The sequence below is a fragment of the Ctenopharyngodon idella genome, chromosome 24 (genome assembly GCF_019924925.1).
Source record: "Ctenopharyngodon idella isolate HZGC_01 chromosome 24, HZGC01, whole genome shotgun sequence".
NCBI classification, from domain to species: domain Eukaryota; kingdom Metazoa; phylum Chordata; class Actinopteri; order Cypriniformes; family Xenocyprididae; genus Ctenopharyngodon; species Ctenopharyngodon idella.
The window spans coordinates 26029250-26051831 of record NC_067243.1 but is presented as its reverse complement, the minus strand read 5'-3'; the positions used below and the strand labels follow the sequence as shown (position 1 = coordinate 26051831).

Genomic DNA, 22582 nt, shown 5'->3' with positions numbered 1-22582 from the left:
CTAATAAGCATAAAAAAAGATTCTGAGATTACCTTCTTTGTGAAGAATACATGTAATGTTCCCATAAAATTTGGCCAACACATGATATGATAGAAGGCAGCATAATGATGTGTTTAGAAGTGCACCCATGATGCTTTAAAATGCTGTAGGCAGCTCAATAGGTTTTGGAACAGAGCTGTAGACTTAGATTTATGCTCTTCATATGAAGGAAATATTTCCAAAGCTAAATTGCCCATCAGTGTGAAATTAAGTTCTTGACCCATCTTGTGCTATGTACTATGCTTATTCTGTTTCTATAATCTTCTCTGGCTTTTTCTGGCAAATGGGAGCCGACTCTGGGTCTTGATGACAGCCTTCTTTCTTCATTCTTTCTACAGGGGGTGAGTCTGATTTCAATACACCTGTGAAATGAAGCAGGATTTAGAAGAAATATGCTTTAAGCGCAGTCACACTACACAGTCATTGGCTGTCCACTATCAGAGGATTGTGGGACTGCTAAGAACTGGCACGCTACTGAGGACCAAATCCCTTTTCCCTTGCCTAGCATTGAACAAATAGGTTTTTTTAAACATTCAAAATGGAGATAGTATGAGATTAAGTTACAAACCTTGGAAGTAATGGGGCATTAATGCTGTAGTCATTCAGAGTAGTACAGGAAGTATTGGAAGTGGCATTTCAGAATATGAAAATTTTCATCTTTTCATTTTGTGAAGCTCATCGCTATTACTGTTTACACAGTTTAAATGTTCTAAATGACATACTATATATACATACTAATAGACAGTATTCATAGTATTTTATAAAAGGATTAAGTATGCATACTTCGCATAGATAACACATGTTATTCCTGGAGGAAACACTTAGCAGACCTCCTTAGCAAAGCAATATATCTTTATTTTTTGCATTAAAAGTCAACATGAAGTCATAAACCCCATTCATTGATAAAATTGCTAGAGATGTAAACTTGTTATTTAAATATAATTGTAATTACACAGTTGTAAAGAAGTTGCAATGCAGTACACTTTAAATACTGTATGTTAACTTTACATGTAATACCGAATAACACACTACAGTTAAAATTATAATCAAGTACTTTACATGTGCTTTAGTATGTTAGTAAGTACTAGTACAGTTGCATTCTAAAAGTTGTAACTTCTTCCTGAGTCTCTCCATCAGTGTCTGACTCCGGTTTGAACAATGTAAGGCTGAACAATTGCCATTTTGGCTGCGTGAGATTCTCCAGCTTTGTTGTTGTTGCGCAACCGAAGCGCGAGCTGTTAAAGCTCCGCCCTCTTCTGGAAAGGGGACCGGGAGCAGCAGCTCATTTGCATTTAAAAGGGACATACACAAAAACGGCATGTTTTTGCTCACACCCAAATAGGGGGAAATTTGATAAGCTATAATAAATGATCCGTGGGGTATTTTGTGCTGAAACTTCAATGCACGTCTTGTGAAAAGGGGGATAATATGTGCCCTTTATTAAACTGTACGTTTTGAAAGTTTTCATAACTTAATGGGAACAGTAGCAAACTGTTCTTAGAACATATGTTTGTTAGCTGGGATAGCACACGTCCATGTTCTGTGTCAATGTGTACGTAACCCTGTCAGTCAGTCTCGTTAAAACCATTCTCAGTGTCTCACCTTGATCTCCATTGGCTCGTTTGGCACCCTGGACAGTCTCTCCAGGGCCTTTATTTATACTGAAGCTGATGTGAAACAGCACATGAAAGTGTCTGTGACCTTTCCAAAAATGTCAGTGCTAGGACTAGTGTAATAATGAGGAGTAGAGCAGAGGGAAGTCTACTTTAACCTTTAAGGGCAGCAGAACTACATTATGATAGTACTGTGCTGTTGGCAACATGGCTATGCTGTGCTACACACTACAAAGGGAACCATCAGTGATTCTGGACTGATTCTAGGCTACATTACCTGAAAAAAAATGAAATATTGACACTTTTGCCTAGATCTCTAGAATGTTTACACCCCATTTTATCCACTTAGATTAGAGTACTTTAAGGATTACCAATGATTCAGTATCACATACTGTATGTTTCTCTACATAAGTTCTGTTCCTGAATGTAAGCACTGTCTGCTGCTTACATATACCTCATAAGTGGTTGATTTGGAGCCAATGAAAGGGCACATTAATATTGCTCTTCACAAGAAGTTAAAGGGAGATTCAATTTAGTTTATTCCAGCAGAGTTTGACATTAGCATGTTGTTAAGCTAACAATAGGTATGTTTATGTGCACTGTATTTCATCTGTCTGAATGAATACAATCCAATTTCAGATTCTGAATTCTGTTCATATGAACTCAAAACTTTGCAATCTGATTTGCATATTCATTTACATGTCCATTACATGTATTTCAAACAAATCTTCAGCGAATGCACAATCGGCATGTTAACATATTTTTGAATTCAATTGAGAAAATAGATTCAAGTATTTACATGGCAATTTTTTTCCCTGTTGTTTAGAGTATTTCAGGTCTACACCACGAGATGTTTACATGTAGGTTTATATGTCCGATTGACCCATAAATCAGATTACTAATGGATTATTTGATTGTCTGTAAACGTATCTAATGTGATACTCTAATAAGCATAATACAGCATACATACAACTATTGATTAAAGCATTTCATTTTAATTAAATTACAACAACTTTATTGATACTTTTCAGTTTGGAATGAACTATTTATAATACTTATAGAAATACTCCAGAAATAGGCTACATGTAGTTTGTAAGCTATTGTTTACGAATGCTGAATGCTTTAGTTTTAAAATTTCACATGATTACAGTAATTTGTACTTTTATTTATGACTGAAACGTTTGTTGAGGTTTTTAAATACACTGAGTATGGGTGTAACGGTACGTGTATTTGTCCCAAACCACCACGGTATAGACATCACGGTTCTGTGCATACAGACAGATGACGAATACAGTCAGTCACAGGCGATCCACACTCCAATCCAGAAGGGGTTGCGCGCGGTAATGTAACGCTGTTTGCTAACCGCCACAACAGGAAAAAGTGCAGAAGAAGAACAGATGATCTATGCCATAGATATGTTTACATGTAATCTCTCAACCAGTGTTTCAATCGCGGAAAGATCTCAATGCGAATAATATCTCACGCAGCATTACATTTACCTCAGGCAAGTCATTTAGTGTCCACAGCATGTTAGTTCACTAGAGAAATGAACTAGTATCCTGGCAAGTAATCGTTTTTTTTTTTTTTTTTTTTTTGGATATGCAGCAAATTAATTTCAAGTATTGAGTTTTTGGAAGGACTTTTATTTCCAAACATAGTTTGTGAGTTTACAAAGTTTCATGCTGTTACGGACATTTTCCTAAATTATTATCCTATTTTGTGTTTGGTTAATGTTGATAATTGTCAAATATTATTGCTCTCTCCGCTTTTTTTTTCTCTAATCACACGGCCCATTAGTGTTATGAGCAAGGAAATGGTAAGTATAAAACAAACGGACACCAAAGAGATATCAGGGATAGATGGAGTCAACATGAAACATCCGTTTGCAGAAGTGTCTTTGGATGATAAACTCCCCTGTGGAGCGTTAATGTGCCGTCATCCACACTAATCACCGCTTGAGCTCAGATCAGCACTAAACTGCAGTCACATTTCATACATCCATCATCCTCTCATGTCATCTTCACTAGCACGCTATCTTTCTACTTTTGCCACCGTCTTTTAGAAGAAAAACCTATCAGGGCTGCAGCTGTTTGGCCGGTGCTGTTTGAAACAGCGGTGGGTGACTGACGGTATCCTAGAGAGGGTTAGTCCCGTGTTAATGTGCGGGATGTACTGTAGCGATTGTCTCAGCAGGTCTCGCTGTCTGGTTAACTGCATAAATGCAGAACGTCGACAGCACACAGTGGTGTGTGAAATGACATCCAGCTGTTTTTAATAGCCTAACGCAATCGAGTGACAGACACAACAGGAGAACAAGAATTGCTGTCATATTACTGTCCTCCCACGCTAATGATATTTAGATATTTGTGCATGTAGGATGCATACAAATTGACATTTCAGGACTTAATTTGACCAAGTGCACTTATGGTGTGTGTGTGTGTGTGTGTGTGTGTTTGTGTTTGTGTGTGTGTTTGTGTTTGCAGGGCTACACACCGCTCCACCTGGCTTCTCTGCACAGACATGGCAAAATCATCCAGCTCCTAATCAATAGCTACAGTAAGGCCACTGTACACTTGTATATAAACTTGTCCCTCAAATCTGATTGGTTGATTGGAAAAATAGAAACCCTGAAGATCCAGAGGTCAATAAGTCACTTACAATTAGATAATGTGACCGTTTTTTGACATCAAGTTCAGTTCAGGTTGTAAAATGTCATGCGCTACAACCTCCAAAAACACTTAATGATAATAATGAATCAATAATTCATGATATTTAAAAAGAAAATCATTTTTATAATGTAATTTAATTCATTTATTCAATTATTCATTTATTTATTCACTCATTCATTCATTCATTATGAAAAAAATGACTAAGATGTGTACAACATAATGAGAATGTATGAACACTTCGGATGCGAAAACCTCTTATTGTCATCTGAAAGTTTCTTCTTAAATGAGGATTTTTATCAAGCTCGTATGTTTATGTTCAGTTATTTCACTTTAATGGCAATGAAAAGGACATATTAATTGCCATTAAAGTGAAATTACTGAACCTAAACATACGAGCCTGATAAAAAAAGAAGAACATTTCAGACGCACTTCAAGTCTTCATATATTTTAAGTAAATATTGTACACAATACTTAAAGGTACACTATATAACTTTTTTGTTCAAAATGAACAGTATTTAAATAATGAGGCCATCATCAGTCCTTCTGCCAAAACATATTTTTGTCTGATGGTGTTTTAGGGTACGTTTACATGGCAATGATGTACTAAAAATGGAAAAGTTTTTTCTTTGTACAGATGACAATGTTATCAAAACTATCCCCGTTCACACGGATCCGCAAAAATGACTAAAAACACTGTATTATTCATGCCAGACAAGTAGTTGGCGCTGTCACTTTGTAGAGAAGGATTACGTACCTGTGCATACACATTCTTACACAAAGGTGCATGCCTATCCACCTTATTTATACAGTTTACTGCACTTTGATATTCTTCTCATTATTTCCCTATAGCGGCTAATAAATCGGAAGTCACATTCACAGAAATACCTTAATTCCGCATTGACAAATAAGGTGGATAGACTAAACACATAATATGCATGCCATCATCATTTTCACAGATTTGCATTTTTGCAGTTTACACAGAGATGACAACAGTAGCATTTTTGAATACTTGCACTTCGAAACCCGTTTTCAAAAGTTTGTATTTTCATGCCACCAAAACGCTGTTGTTGTGTAAATGAATGACCAAAACGCATAAAAAGTTTTCAGTTTTTTGTTGAAAACTGTGTCATGTAAACAGCCCCTTAATTATGTTAACTCTATTATAAGTGTTTATATTTTAGACCAAGCAGGAAGGTTTTCATGGTCGTCACAAAGAGTGAGAAAGGTTGACATGGAGCAGCTAAATCTCCATCCTCCGGGGAATCACCCGTTTTAAACAAACGCCGAACAGAGAAGAGTCTGCTGGCAAAAAGAGAACGCGACAGAGCTCGTAATAAAACAAGAATCAACATTGTTTTTGTTTTTTTGGAGATGGCGAGAATTGGGGGATTTGAAATGTTGTAAAAGTGACATAGAAATGGTGTTTTTATTACTTAACAGACGAATAAGGTATTTTATTGAACAGATAATTTGCAATATGTAGCCATAAACTGTAAAAAAAAGGATCATTTTGGATCCTGAGTCTGGCCAGTAGTGGAGCCGAGGTATCAAGGTCCCGCACATAGTCCCGCTCCCACAGATTCAATCGCAAGCACAGCTATCAATCATGACGTTACACCCCATTTTTATAGCATCAAATAAGTAACTAAAACCATATTGAAAAACACTAAAACATTCGTCTACATGACAAGAGCTACCTAAAATGACAGAATCGATCTTTGGGGGGAAAAAATTATTTGAAGTGTAATTGGATTTTTTAGTTTGACTTTTTTAGTTTGCCTCCCATTCGATTATATGGAGAAGGCAGAGTTTATGACCTATACTGCAGCCAGCAACCAGGGGGTGATCACTTGTATGTAGCTCTCTAACATTGTTAAGCATTATCTATTGTGAAGGCTCATTTCATTATGGTTGTTGTAGCTGTGCTGGAATTTATTTTCAAGGAGGTACCGTGTCTATTAATGGGTGAAGCTACAGTAACATCTTCAGCTAGTCAGTTTGAGATCCTTTCCATCTAAACTGGTTATATCTCTTAAGCCTAGTAGTGAATGTTCTATGAGCAGTAGGATGATTTCTCTTTTTTAGTTATGAGAAAGAACCATATTCATCCGCACAGTTACGCAGAGCCGAAGCACAACCAAAACAATGTTCTTCCATAAAATGCGTGCAGTTTTGTTTTTTTTAACTGCTAGTGGGCCAAAAGTTACATAGTGTACCTTTAAAGACAATAAGTTATTACTTGATGGTTACTCTATATGACAATTTTAGAGTCATTAAAGTCGTAAAATTAGACTGATAAAATAGTACAGTAGTTGGTAAAATAATTTTTCAAAATTAGATGAAATCATCCTGATTACAAAGAGTATTAAGTAGTAAAATTTTGAAAAATTATTTTCTTTCATTGAATGGACAGCTACACAACTACCAATTTGACGCTTCAAAAAGTTCATAAAGAGATCGTAAAATTAATCCGTATAAATTGAGCGGTTTAGTCCAAATTTTCTGAAGAGACTCGATCGCTTTTTATGATGAACAGATTTAATTTAGGCAGATTAATTTACAATCTCTATGAATTTTTTGAAGCGTCAAAGTGTCAGTTGCGTAGCTGTCAATGGAGGGACAGAAATCTCTCAGATTTCATTAAAAAGATCTTCATTTGCGTTCCGAAGATTAACGAAAGTCTTATGGGTTTGGAACGACATGAGGATGAGTAATTAATGATAGAATTTTCATTTTTGGCTGAACTAACCCTTTAACACCACCTACATTAAAACAATGCAGCAGAGTGAAACACAATGTAAAGTGAAGAACAAAAGGGAAGATTAAAGAAGCTTCACAAAAAGATACTGCAAAGTGAAGAAAAATAATTATCACAAAAGAGTTGCACCAAAGTCCCTTTAAGACAAGTAATTTCACTCGGCGGCCATCTTTGAAACGCCTCTTGGGCATGCAAGTGCAGCTCCTATCTCTTTGTATGGGGAAACATCAAATTCTCTAAAGCTGTTTGCCAAGCTTTCAATTAAATTTCATATTAGTAATCACCAATGAAATCTGATAACAACTGTCTCATAAATTTTGTTTCTAAATGCTCGAATCATGACAAAAAGCTCTATTTTTCAGGCTGGATCAAGCCAATGCGCATGCGCAGTCCTAAATGCGCGTCTCTTGTGCCTTATTTTGGAGGCGTGCGTCTGACTGTTTCTATAGAAACTGGAGCTTCTAACGGCCGCTGCAGTGAGACAATGACTTTACCAATCGGCGATTGGCTCTTATTTAGAAGGCGGGACTTACTGCGCGTTACACTTTCTCCCATTTAAAACAATACGAGTGACACGTCTTGTGTTATTCTATAGTCTTTGGTTGCACATTACTATACAATATAATGTTCCCTAACACTGTCCCCAACAAAGAGGAAATCCAGCTCACAGACACAGATATGATCAATGATGCTCAGCTGAAGGTACTGTGCAGTCACAAATGATAATTGGTTTTTAGGGGAGAGAACTGCAGCAATGGCCCTCATACTGTGAGCTAACACTAGCTCTCGCTAATGAAGCTAACGAGGGTGTGTGTCAATAGAGTAATTCAAAAGAACAGTCCCTTGAGATCTTGGACGGTGTACGCGCATGTATGTATAGGGGGGTCTTGTTTGTAAAAGCCCCTAACAGAGAATAGATGCCCATATGTTGTGTGTTCGGTTGCCACTCGGCCCTGTTGTGTTTGTAATTCACTAAAACACATATGGTCCAGGTCAATATTAGCTCCCACCTCCTCTGTACAAACCACTGAGTTTCCATATGGTGTGTGGAAATGGATACTCCATGGTTTCCCTTCACCACCCACAGCTCACTTGGACCCTACACTGAGAGAGACTGAGAGGATTGTCCTTCGTTTTCTCCATTTTTTTTTTTTTTCTGGTATCACGAATGTTCAGCCAAATTGTAAATTGCTCTCTTCAGAAAATGACATCACAGTTCAGCAGTCTAGTGAAGTTTAGGTCAGTCGTTTTTAACTGGTTTGGAGATGCCACATTTGGCTCATTATGTCTAGGTGTATTAATTAAAAATAAAATAAGTAAAAAAAAAATTAAATAAGTAAATAAATAAAATAAAATAAACATAAATAAATGTAATGATATAAATAAAATGTCATGTGGTACAACCGCTTAAAAATATTTTTTTTAATTTTTCATATTCGTCATCCTAAAAATTCGTCACGCACAGAAACCTTGCACACTGAGTCCGATGACGGATAAAAGTTTTGGAGGCAGTTTGTAAACGTGATTGACAAAACGTGAGGTCGAATTTATTTTATAATGTTTAAAATTTTGGACGAGAATTTCGGACTCAGTGTGCAAAGACCCTAAGACTCACGCTTAGAACTGCACATGCACATTGGCTTTTCTAGCCTGAAAAATAAGCTTTTTTAACCCTATTTGCAGGGTTGCCAGGTTTTCACAACAAAACCCACCCAATTGCTACTCAAAATGACCCAAAACCAGCCCAATCGTGTTTCAGGGAGGGTCCCCTGGTAAAATTCGCGTTCCAGGGGCTAAATATAATGTTATTTGGGGTTGCTTCAACCCGTGGACATGAAAAACAACCCACGGCAACAGTGTTAAAGTAGCCCAATTTGGCAACACTGCCTATTTGAGCATAAGAAACAACATGTATGTCAGTTCAGGTCAGTTTTTGTTGCTGATTTGAAATATGTTATTTAATTGTCAGTTTGGCAAGCAGTTTTTGAGTTTTCAGGATTCCCCCATTCAAATAGATAGGACTTGGTCTTGGATGCCTGAAACGGCTGCCCGGAGGCATTGCAAATATGGCCACCAAGCAGGGTTGCCAGGTTTTCACAACAAAACCCGCCCAATTGCTGCCCAAAACTAGCCCAATCTCGTTTCAGGGGGGTTCCTCTGGTAAAATTCGCATCCCAGTGGCTAAATATCAAATTATTTGGGGTCGTTTCAACCCGCGGACATGAAAAACGGTGTTAAAGTAGCCCAATTATGCAGGAAAACTGCGGACTTGGCAACACTTGCCGCCAAGTGAACAGACTTTCCTTGAAAGGGACTTTGCACAATAAGTACATTCTACCTAATAATAATAGTTATTATTATTATTGTTATTATTATTATTAATGTACATAGTAGTTAAAGACATATAATATAAAATGTGTCCAAAATTTGTATGAAAGTTTTTCCAAAAACATGTTAAACCGATATGAATAAGAAGTATATTTCTAAGAATTTGCATTCGCACATGCATTTTAAACTAGATTTTCAAAGGATTTTTCCATTTCTTTATCTTGAGCTCTCTTATTTGTCATTGATCCATCTGCCTTTTCCCAAGTGACAGATGGATTTAAGTTTGACTGCATGGCCTTTGACGTGACATCAAACAACAAAAGATATGGAAAGTGTTTTCCTATTTATTTTGCAGTCCTAACTATGATCTATTTTATCATCTTTATGAGTTAGTGTTGTTTTCCTTTGCTGTCAGCAAGTAGAGACCTGCTTTTGACAAGCACTGATTCAGAAGTGTGAAGTTAGACAGATTTGATGGCCTGGAGATAAAGACCCCTGGCTAAAAACATCTTACAGGGTTTGTGAACGTCAACGCAGCAGAGAAGCGTTTCCCAGACTGACATGATTGTCATGGATATTGAAGACATAATGACAGCAGTCCAGACAGACATGTGTCAAGCACAGACAAAACCTCCGCCAGACACTTTCATGAACAGCCTTTATTCTTTCACCAAAAAACTTTGGTGGATTTGAATGGAGTCACTAAGGTGTTAAGCTCTTTAATTTAAAGGGACAGTTCATTCAAAAATTTTAATTGTCATCACCTTTTTAAACCTGTATGTTGACCTGTTTTTGTCCATTTAATGAAAGTTAATGGGACACTACTGATTTTAATTGTATGGACACATTATTTATTTTTATATATATATATATATATATATATGTATGTATTATACACATATATTAGAAAGTGTTTTACATAGTCATAGTCGGAGAACGAATATACGCAATGAATTTCCTGCAGCTTTATACACTTTAAAAAATAATGTGTTGGCTCAACTAAAAAAAATTAACGCAACAGTTTGCATCTTTTTTTTTTTTTTTGAGTTATGACAACTTTGAGTGAATTTATGTTCAACCAACAAGCTACATTGAGTTAACATTGTAGCATAAACACAAATTTTTTAAGTTGATTACTCAAAAAAAATTAAGTCACTCCAACTATACCAGAGTTGTGGCCCTGGAACCAATTAATCTGATCTATTTCAGTTCAAATCAACAGCTATCATAGCACATGCTAACATAACTTATTTAACGTATATTTATTGAACAAATAAGATATTTCTGGCATTAGCGCAGTCATTGCTTATAGAGTCAATAGTGTTTACCTTCATGTATCTACTCTTCAGATCAGTGATAACCACAAAAACTTCAACATTACAGAAACTCTTTTAAATGTCAAACATTACAGCATTAAACACTAACAGGTCTTTCCCTTCACTGAAAACAAATACATTAACACTTAATTTCAACATTTATTCTCCTTATCCAGTCCTATGAAAAGCGTGCTGGGAACTAGAAAACTGCCTAATTTACGAAGTTATCAAGACAATTTCATTATGTTAAATTTGAATTTAAATTACAAATGATATTAAGTTGATGTAATAATCAACAGTATTATGTCAACAGAACTCAACAAAATTATGTTTGCAACTTAAAAGGTTTAATTAAAACAATAAATTATAATTTTTAACTTGCGACCATGCATTTATTTAAGTTGTGGTAACAGGTCCCCTGAATTACTTTATATGGCATTAATCCGATAGCAGGTCTCAGGCTGTCAGTGCATGTCCTGTATATTGAGTGTCAGACAGTGTCACCCATCAGAATGATGAGATCTCTAGTGCCAGACCTTCATTTGGGAACCTCCAAACCAATGAGCCATGCCTGGCCAATCTGCCATCAGCCACCCATTCATACCCCTCACTAAGTGACCAGATTGTTTACTGTTCACACAGTCACATCTATTGTTTACAGCATCTTGATGCATTTGCCTAAGTTTCATCTAAGTTTATCCATTTTCTGTGAATGTGTGAGACTTCAGATTCATTAGCCGTTGTAGGGAAATAACTAGAAGAATAAAAAAGGGCAGTAAATAGTTAAACTGTTTGCGCTACAAACCAGTGTGTTTATAATTATGACAATACATTAAAATAATATGGTAAGAAATACCAGTTTGCCATATCAAGCAGCATAACAAGTTGTTTTGTACAGTACAGCTAAGGTAACTGGAAGTGGATGACACTGGAAGCCAGAAAATAATATGGACATTGTAGTTACAAAGATGATGCATCAATTCAGTGCAACAATTTACGCAAGAATGGATGTTCAAACAATTGATACAGCCATTTGTTCTGCTCAGAGTTATCTCCATATGTGTTTATATCAATAATATTTCACTTTTATCACAAATAAATGCAACATCTTAATTGTATTTGATTTCCTATGGTGGGAATATAGATGCAAATAAAATGTTAAGACTTTTGGAATACAACAGCTGACTTATGATCTTGTTAAGTGTATCATTTTACGTAATCTTTGATAAAACTTAAAATTTATTGGTCATGGTTTAAAAAAAGACTGATAGTCGAAATGTGTAAATAATAATAATAATAACTAGAATGTACATTTCCTGAAGAAAATGTGAGTGGTGCTTGCAGTGGCAAAACTCAGCACTGGGCAGATATGGCTTATTCATGGGGTTACACGGTTGCTAGGGTGCTCTAAATGGTTGCTAAGGCATGGCTAGACAGTTAGCACGGTTAAACCAATAGACTGGATGTCTGCCCAAATCAGAAGAGGCAAACCCACGTGTCTCTATGATGTTCTGATTCATTTATATCCCTCTCATCTATTTTTCAATGGAAGCCTATGGGGTGGTTACTAGGGTGCTGTAACTGGTTGCTATGGTGTGGCTGTGAAGATTTTTGATCATTACTTATTTGCTGCTTGATAAGAGAAGTCAAATGAGTGAGAGAGAGAGAGAGAGAGTTAGAGAGAGAGAGAAAGGGTTTTCAAGGCTGTGTGTATGTAAAATTGATAGTTGAGATTCAAATTCATAAAGACTCTGCAATGTAAGTCTGGGATTTTTTTTGCCTGCTTTTCATCTGCTGTGCGAATATCGTAAGTTCGATCGCTTAGAAAAGTCACACATCTCCTCAATAAGCCGGCCAATTTGACACCTTATTCATGGGTCTTTGACAGACAGTGCAGGGCGAGTTACATGCCGAAGTTTGTCCAGAAGAATAATAATAAGTATGCAAGAGAACAACAGTGATGCTTTGCCTTTGGCAAGCACCACTAATAATAATAATAATAATAATGGTTTATTGCACTCTTGTATGGAATATCACATTTTTAAAAATAATAAATTGCCATTATATGCCTTTGATTAAGTTAGATTAAATAGTAAAATGTACATGGTACAAAATGACACCACAACTGAGTGATAGTCATAACTTGCAAATGATTATAATAATAATAAATACAATGCAACTTATTTCACTTTTTGTTTAGAATATCCGTTTTTTTTTTTTTTTTAAATGAAATGAAATGAAAGGAAATTCAATTAAATTAAAAACGTATGATACATTTTCATATGTTTAGACTAAAAGTCTGGGACTAGAACAAGGGTAAAATAATAAAATCTATATTTAAAATGTATTTGAAAAATAAATGATGAAGGCATGGTACAACATTTCCATAACCCTTTTGAAAAAGTAAAAAAAAAAAAAAGGTTTTCATAAAAACCAACCCCTGGAACACTACAAAGTGCACATACAGGTTTCAGAAACACTCATATATCAAAGTAGCGTGGTATTATGCCTTACTGCACAATAGTATGACCAGAGTATTTTTTGTATCAGCGGTTTGAAGTAATGTGAAGTGTTCAAACCAGGATCTCTCTGCTGCACTAATGATTTCTATAGCACTCCGGGTGAATAATGCTTTATCTTATCATAGCGAGATCTGTGCGAGCGGTTAGGGAACTGTAGATAGTTTAACATAGTTACAAACTGACTGCTTGCAGTGCCTTAAGCAATATAGTTGAACACAGTTATAGGATTACTGCTTTGCGCCTGGAAACATAAGCCTCTCTTAGCGGCGTACAGCTTAAGACCCCCGCGTAACTCTATTAAAGCACATAGAATTTCTCCAGACACAACCGTAATCATATAACTCGGTTAAACAGCTCGCCGTTGCTTCAGACATATTCGTGACTGGATTGTTGAAAATCAGAGTTAACGTCCTGCTCTTTATTGAAACTGCAGTTTTATTAGTTTATTGTTATCAATTCATGTCCGTTGTCGATATTTAGGCACTGCAGGAGATACACTGTGGATATGGCATTATAGATGGGTTTTCTGTCTTTTTTGGTCAACTTTCCACTCATCTGTATTTGAGCTGACAGTATACTTGAACAAGTGTTGATGTTGAAGATCTTCCAGCATGTTCTGTAATAGTGAACATGGTGTAAAACATAAACTCTGCTTTAGGAGCTAATATATAATTCAATAGAATAAGCAACTGGGGAGGCAGCAGTCAGACATCCGTATACATTTATATTAGGGGTTAGAGAGTTCATAGATCTGATAGTGATGTAGGTTTAGCTTGTTGGGCAGAGAAGCCCTTAGGTCATGTCTGCGAGGTCATTAAAAGTCAGCCAACCTTCCTGTAAAACCGCAATCCAACACATTCTGGTTATTGTCTAAAAACATAAAATCGCATTGGGTGAAGCTCACAAATACTGCCAAGAAATGTCCAAGTAATGTTTCTCATCAAATTTAACTCTTTCCCTGCCCGTGCTTTTTTTTTTATCCTTTTCACAAAAATTTGATGGCCCCCAGAGTATTTTGGACGAATATCTGAACATGCAATATATCAAAAGAAAGAATAGACTCTGCTTTTAAACAAAAAACAAATAAACAACAACAAAAAAATGTTTTATTCTAGCTGCATGCATTCTTTTTTTATATATAAACACTTGAATGTGAGTAAGTTGAAAAAGCAACATTTTGAGCAGAAAACGCTAAAAAAAAAAAAATCACGTTTTGTCAAAGACTACATCTGGATCGAATTCAGAACAATGATCAAAACACAGATTTGTAGATCGAGTCCATCAACACCCCTAATGCTTGCACAGTCCGCAGTTCAGGAGATGCGTAATAGCGCCCCGTACCTTACAGCAGTGAAAACACGGAAAGCCGTAAAATCTCATCAATGGTGGGGAAGCGTTTTCTCGTAGAAGACGAGATAACTCGTCAATGGCGGGGAAAAGAGTTCAAATAAAAAAGGACATTTTAATTCATTGTTCATTTAAATGCTTGATTCTAATTGGTCGATTGCTGCAATCTAGGTCAAATAATAAACTGTATAATTTTGTAATTAATTTTCAACATAGCTATGCTAGTTTTATGTCTTTCATACAGGGTTATTAAAGCTACAATATGCAAGATTTTTGCAGTAAAATATTCAAAAGCCACTAGGCCAGTGTTATATATTTTGTTCATTTGAGTACTTACGATATCCCAAATGTTTCCAACTATTTGTAAATCGTGAGAAAATCACGATTTTAACCAAGGATACGAGACGTGTCCGGGAGTCGTCTGTTAATGGTGTCATACCCGCATTACCCTCAGTTTCCGGTTTTATTTTGTAGAAACCATGGAAACACTAAAGACGCTTTAATATATGACATGTTTTATTAGACAAGGGAACAACTGTTTGGTTACATTTGTAGACTGAAAACAAATTATTGTTATATAGATCAACACGTTTAGTCTTAAATCTTGTTTTCTTGATTTTCCGAGAGTACCATGCTTTTACCACGCCTCAGAGAAAAACACTATTTTGTTAAGTAGCTAATACAGCATTTTCTCCATCATACAATACTTTTAAAATTAATTGCATGCCATTTATCAACACAAGCCACCCAGCATTTATTATTATGATATTCTAAAATTGATCTAGCTTACTGCAGTATGCAACAAGTGTCTCACAGCAGCCGCCGAGCGAACGCACAAAGTAACGTCATAACATCATTTTCAACACAGTCAAATGTCTCTAATATGATAAACAGCACTGTTACCTCATACGCTTGACCGGAAGAAGCAGAAGCAGAAAAATTCTGCTGCTCTCAAACCATGTGTTTTGAATAGGTGACCTCTAGTGGCTAAAAAATTTACATATTGTAGCTTTAAAGTTAACTTAAAATAAAAACTAGTAAAAATGACAAAAACACACAACTAATTCAAAATAATAATAAACAGTAATAGTACTGTCAGTTTTTTGTTTTGGTTCTGTTTAGTTTCATTGTGTTAGGGTATGTTTACATGACAACAATGTAAACGGAAAAGTTTTTCTTTGCTTTGGTCACGTAGACGACAACGTTGTCAAAACGATCCCATTCACACGGATCCGCGAAAATGATTAAAAATGCTGTATTATTCATGCCAGGCCAGTAGATGGCGATGTCACTTCATAAAGACACACTATGCGCCTATAGACTGAACACGTAATACACATGCGCATGACGTCACCGTTTTCACAAATTTGTGTTTTTGTTGTTTACACAGAGATGATAGCTATATTGTTTTCAAAAACATGCAAAAGTTTGCCTTTTCAGGCCCCCAAAACACTATTGTTGTGTAAATGAACAGCCAAAACGCATAAAAAGTTTCCCATTTTTAGTTGAAAACGGTGTTGTGTAAACGGCCCCTTAGTTTGGTTTCCGCTGTGCCCTGTTCCTGATCCTAGTTTGTTTCCATGGTTCCTAATTAGTACTTCACCTGCTCTTAGTTCTGTTAATTATCTCCCTCATGTATTTAAGTTCTTAGGTCTCCCCAGTTCTTACGTTAACGTGACGTAACGAAACTTATGTTTGGTTAGTGTTTGATCTTCATTGTTACTGTATTCTCCTATACAAGTAATTTTGTATTTAAATTAAAGACTTCTTTAGTGAATCATTGTGTTTACTGACCACCAGTATGTGACAATCCATGACAAGTACCTTAATGATACTAAAATAACACTGCTCTCACATCACCCCACAACCTCTTTTGTTCACAATAATTCAAATAATTTACACTCAAATCAATATTTTATGTCCATTAATTTTTGATAATTGATTTCCTAAGGAACCATGTAATAAGCAGGATAATGTATAGTCAGCCGTATGATGTACAATCAATTGGTAAATGTTGCTTGATTAAAAAAATGAAGCCTGTTTTATTTATTTATTTATTTTAAATATCATTCTCACTACCACAATATTATTTAAATTATATAGATTACAATTGAAATAATATTGTTTTACAGATTTTTTTACAGACGTGCAAAATATGCAGCGTTAAATGCCGTTAACAAAGCTTAGATGACTAAAAAGAGCCAGTCAAAGAAACTTGTCATTCTCACACATTCATTTGTCAGGCAAAGCGCTGATCTCTAAAGCTGAATCTCTTGCAATAGAATATGTTATTTATGAAAAGTGCCTTCATTTTAAAAAGGCATAACAGGCTGTTGACACTCTACATAAAAATAGGAGATGTTGACCTTTACCGCTATCGCCCCCTCTCTGCCCTATTCTCACTTTCCCTCTCTTTATGTTGCCTGGCCTCCTTTCAAATGCACAATCCTCACCTCTTCTTTTCACTGTTATCTCAAATAATTACCCCTCCATTTCTCCCCAAATCCCTGGAGGCCCTGAGCTGCTCAAAAGGCCACTCAGTGTGTCCAGGCAAGAAGGGATTCAGATCAGCGCTCAGTCGCTCAGTATTCAGCCTCTAATTAACCACAGCGGTATTCCAGCAGGCCCCAGACCAGCCTGAGTCCATATGGCTGCTACAAGGCCAGTGTGATTATCACTATGTGCTACAGAGCGAGAGAGAGAGAGGGGATGAGATGATTGAAAAGAAAGTGGTTGGCTGTATTATTTTTAACGACTCTCCGATGGCAGAGATGACGGTGCATTTGTTATTTTTAAGCAGCAGTACCCTAACCTTGACCTCCCACTCACATACTCACACCTCTGTTTATGTGTTATAAAAAGTCATTAAGGAGAGTGTTTGTGTGTTATGAGTAAGAGAGAAGGAAAACATAATCATATTTTATTCATAGCTTCACAAAACAGTCAGCATTGACAGTGAGACAACAGCATTTCTATAAAGTCAAGTCACCTTTATTTCTATAGCGCTTTATACAATACAGATTTTTTTCCGAAGCAGCTTCACAGCAATAAATAGGAAAATAACAATCATTAGCTATGTTTCCATCCAAAGTTGTGAATCTGTGCAAAATTGGAATATTGCATAAAACACTGAATAAAGCAGCATTTCCATCCTATGTGTTCAAGAGAACAAAATCGTCACTTCCTGGGAAATTGGCGCAAAATATCTGTACTAAAAATGGAAGTTGCTGCAGTCAGGGAAGAAACTGTGGCTTTTTTTTTTCATCCTTCATCATAAATGAGTTCCGTTCGGATGCTGGTGTTTGGGAACGCAATCGTGTGAGACGATTCTGGGAGGGAATTAAACAAATCATTCTGATGACTGACTTTGGCTCAGGCATTTCAGAACCACCAAATCAACATTTGAGATGCTGCGATGCGATTGGTCCGCTGGTTAGTCCAGTTATCCAATTACAGCCTCTGTTGAGGCAAAGTCGCCTGATTCGTTTTTTTTTTTTATTATTGGATTTATTCGGTAAATGTTTTTCCATCATAGTTTATGCGCATGTCTTCTTATCGGATAAAAAATATATCCGCCTCAATTAAGCGCACAAGTTTTTATGTGCTTTTTAAGAATTTATGCGCATCTTGGTGTTTCAATATGTGGCAAGCAGGGCGGGGCCGAGAGCCGTGGGAGAGGAGCAAGGCCGGGGCCGCGACTGCTAATGAGCACACCGGCCTCGAGTCTTAAGGAAGGAGATCCGGAAGGATTAAAGGAGGAGTGTTGTGTTTTGTTATGTTTAAGCAGCTGTGAGGGGCTGCTGCTTTGCTTTCGTTTTGTTTTTTGTTTATTTTTATGAATAAAGTTCACCGGTTCCCGTCTCCTTCTTCCCTGAACTTTAAACTTCGTTACATTGGTGCCGAAACCCAGGGGGAAGGAGGAACGCACTGCCAAAGAACCCTCGCCACGAGACCACCACGACGAGCTCGAGGTGGTGGGCTGGAGTGACTTGCCGAAGGGACAGACTAACTCGCTACCGTCCACCTGGGTTGTGGCGGGGTGGCTGCCATCCGCCATTTGCTGAGGCCGGAGTCTTCTGCCGTCTGCCATGATGGAGAGGAGCAGGGAATGGGGGAATCACTGCCAGCTTCCCGAAACTGTAGGATCCATCACCGTCCACCAGGCGGTAGAGGAGTTAGAAGGCTATCCAGCGCCGCCGCCAGGCAGAGAACAATGGTGTCATCAGTGTTCAAGTTTTGTTCTCGTCCGATAGTGTCAGTGCATTCAAATAATAATTTCACTGATTCATCTAAATTTTAAACCTCAACTAATCAAGCCAAAGGCGACAGTGGCAAGGAACCCAAACTCCATCAGACAGAAATGGAGAAAAAACCTTGGGAGAAACTAGGCTCAGTTGAAGGGCCAGTTCTCCAACGAACATGGTGTGATATAAAGTGCAGTCACATTCACATTTTTTTTTGGCTAAATCCAGTAATTTCAATAGGAATCTATGCGATTTGGGGATTTCATGTAAGGTTGACAAAGTTCCCTATGCAGATTTTGAAACGGGTTCAGTTGGTAAAAGAAATGGCTTGGTCATCATGCTGACCATCAGAAAGCTGCTTCGTTTGAAAGTGTGAGCTGCTGTTCTTGCAATGTATTCCACTGCTCTGATTTTCTGTAGTTTATGTAAATGCGCTAGATGAATGTCTTTGACCATTGCTCTCGCGTCATTTGCAGCATGTTGCACATCACATAGCTTTTAAAAAACACAGTGCTCAAGTTTAAATATGAAAACATGAACAGCCCCTAACAAAGTAAAATTATAACAGTTTAAAAAAGAAAACTCTTTTTTTTCTCAAAAAATATTCTCATCATGAAGTTTTGTCCTGTTAACAAACTGTATTCTTGAAAGTGAATGGAGTCTTGAGCTTTTTAGTAAAACTGAGCAGAAAGAGCATCATAAAAGTAGTTATGTCTTCTGAAGCCATTTAATAGCTTTGTGTGAGGAGCAGGCTGAAATTTAATTTATTACTCACTGAAATGCCCTATCATACACCTAGCGCAGTGCGACGCTAGGTATGACACAAGTGTTTTTTGCTAGTTTAAGCCCAACACAGTTATTATTTTCATGTCCAGCACCACGTTGTTCAAATAGCAAATGCATTTGCACTTATTTGTGCGCCCATGGGCGTGCTGGTCTGAAAACGAGGTGTGTTCAGGTGCATTGTTGGCGTGTTGCTATTTTGAGGCAACTCAAATAGACTGTGCCATTGACCAACAAAAACCTGGTCTTTTTTTTTTTGTTGTTATTTAAAGGGCGCGTTAGTAATATGCGCCTATATGCGGGTGCACAATGTGCGCACACTCTGCTTGTTACACACAGGGACATCGCACAGAAGCACACAAACATGACAAATATTAAAAATAAAAGGATTACAGTGTAAAAGATTATTATTGTGTGCATAAAGATAAAAATGCTTTGGTGGAATCCGGCTTGTGCCGTAGATGGTACCTTAACCTCGTGTACGAGCAGTCCGTTTCCTCGCTAGAGAAGCGTTTAGTTTTTCTGCTTGCAAATTCCGCCTTGTAAATAGCAAATCCGCCATGGCGCGAGCGCAACTGGCTTTTAAAGTGAAGGGGAGATGAGACTCTGATTGGTTTATTTCAAGTTACGCCCAAAACACACCCATCACTCATTAAGAGAATAGAGACAACCCTTTTAGACCATGCACCGGGGATGCCGACCATTTTTCCCGTCCTTAAACTAGCAAAAGTGGATTCGGACACACCCTAAGCACAAGTACCGTTCGCTTTAGACCATGTGCTTTTAGATGGTTAAAAAAATAGGGCCCAAAATCATACCCACCACCATACTTTTTTTTTTTTTTTTTTTTTTTGAGAACTGTCCCTTTAAAAGAACTGTTATGTCTTTAATGGTTGTTTGTGTGTATATTTATGGAAATGCAGTAACAGGTATCATGCTGACATGGTGCAAAAAGAGTTATTAATAACACCAAGGAATCAAAAGTTGTATTTTAAAGTGTTGCTGTACAATCTGAAATGGCTTTTTCTCTCTTCAGATGCCAAAGTCAATGTAAGGGACTATCATGGGAAGATGGCAGCTCATTACTGGAATGGCAGCAAGGATCTTTTTACAGAACACAGACCTCATTCTGGCACGTACAATTCTAGTTACAATTCTCTATTCAATGCATCAAATTTGCAGATTTATGTTTATAACAATGACTAACACAATCATGTAGTGTATTGTGTCAACATCGTTGTGCACCTCTGTTGGCTGTTTGAGGTGATTGACAGCTGTTTTCCTCCACTCAGCTGGCAGTTTGTCAAGGGGGAGGCGGGTCCAGTACTACACACAGCTGTCTGCCCTGCTGTCCCGCTCTCACAGTAACAGGAACATCAGTGCAGAGGTGTCCGGCCAGCAACTAGAGCCCACTCCCTTAAACCGGTCATCCTCATCCTGACCCACATTAACCACAGCTCAGTGTTTGTGTGTCAAACCTATCTTGTCTACATGGTTTGATGTGACCTCTTACAGTATTGAATATAATAAGACAATTACTACAAAATTTGCTTGTAAACTAAATTTATTATTTTAAAATTCACTGGCTATGTTTGGAATAAAATACTAATGTAATGCTAATAATAAGACTAATGGAATGTATACCACATACAAATAAAATCATAGTTCTGAAAAGTATTTCAAACATTGTCACATGACCTCATCACTTTGCATGTTATATTGAAAATAAAAAATGGGTATTTTGCACTTTTCTCCCAGTTTTGTGTAAAAAAAGTCTTAACCCTTGCTAGTCCAATGAAATCCTGAAGGACATATTTGATGTTGCTTCCAGTTAATTCATTACACTTGAATGGAAGGAATGTGTTAATTGTGGCCATTTTAATCTCAATTAATTTGCTTCTGCTGCAAGTGAAAACAAACACTAAACAATTCCTCCTCTGCTACTTGTTTACAAAAAAATTTGCTGTTAATTTCGCATTTACCTGTCAGAAATACCAAAACTGTCTTGCCACTTTCTCTTTATATACACCCCAATTAACACAACACCTAGAGGAACACAACATGGCGTAATGCTTCTGTCCATCTGTTGTACCTCAGGCCTTTGTCTTTGTTTGGACACTAGCTGCAGTATTTCTCACTATCAGACCAACTCTCACAGTCGAGGTCCAGCTAGCGGGAGTCATGTGAGAAAGATGTGTGCGTACAGCTGCCACTCAGAACGGGCCGATGGTTTGCATGAGTGACGCACAGCTATGAACAAGAAAATGGCAGAAATTAGTGAGTGCGCAAAAAGGTATTTTGTAGAAAAGAACTTAAATTTTATGACTAAAGTCTAGCAGCTTTTAGTAACTGTATGCAGTGGTGTGACATTCCCAGAGCCGTCCGGGAAAAGTCCTTGTGTGTACATTCGTTATGTCTCTGAATGACACTGAGAATTTGGTTAAAAATCCAATGCAAGAAGTTTGGACCTCCCTTTTGAAATGATTAATTTTTATCTGATGAATACAAAAAAAAAAAAAAAAAAAAATCACCAAATAACATTATGCTAACACTGCTTGTGACGTCGTCACGGCTGTTGCTGTCGTTGAGGTTGGCATTACGATCTGGTGTCAGAATGTGTCCTCAGGTGTTCAGGTGTAGGAAAGACAGCAGACAGTGTCTAGAAGACACTCCTCCAGGTAAAGGAATAGCTTTTTACCTGGAACTGCTAAACATAGAACAGAGACAATACGTTTCCTGTTACATTATAGTCAATGGCAGTGTTCTCTAATTACCATAATTTAGTACAGCAATTTTTATATCATCACCATTCTCAGTGAAAAGAAGTTCACTTTAGCATACTTATTATGGAAATAATATACTTACTAATATTCTATAATATACTAACTGACAAACTTTTATGGTAAAAATAAACGATTCATTTCTATTGAAACTTGTATGTCATGTATTTAAGTATATTTTAA

At 37.0% G+C, this 22582-nt stretch overlaps 1 protein-coding gene across 4 annotated transcripts in view; it reads left to right on the top strand.

Moving 5' to 3' along the window:
* Window positions 1–22377, top strand: part of LOC127507854 (uncharacterized) — a 137723-nt gene extending 115346 nt beyond the window's left edge. For 3 of the 4 annotated variants that reach the window (XM_051885295.1, XM_051885296.1, XM_051885293.1), the window contains 3 exons: window positions 4136–4208; window positions 20656–20751; window positions 20912–22377. In XM_051885295.1, coding sequence (XP_051741255.1) covers window positions 4136–4208; window positions 20656–20751; window positions 20912–21060 — 318 coding nt within the window. In that variant the 3' untranslated portion in view covers window positions 21061–22377. The remainder of the gene's footprint in view (window positions 1–4135; window positions 4209–20655; window positions 20752–20911) is intronic. The other variant, XR_007928503.1, reaches the window with a different exon arrangement.
* Window positions 22378–22582: the final 205 nt, after the last annotated feature.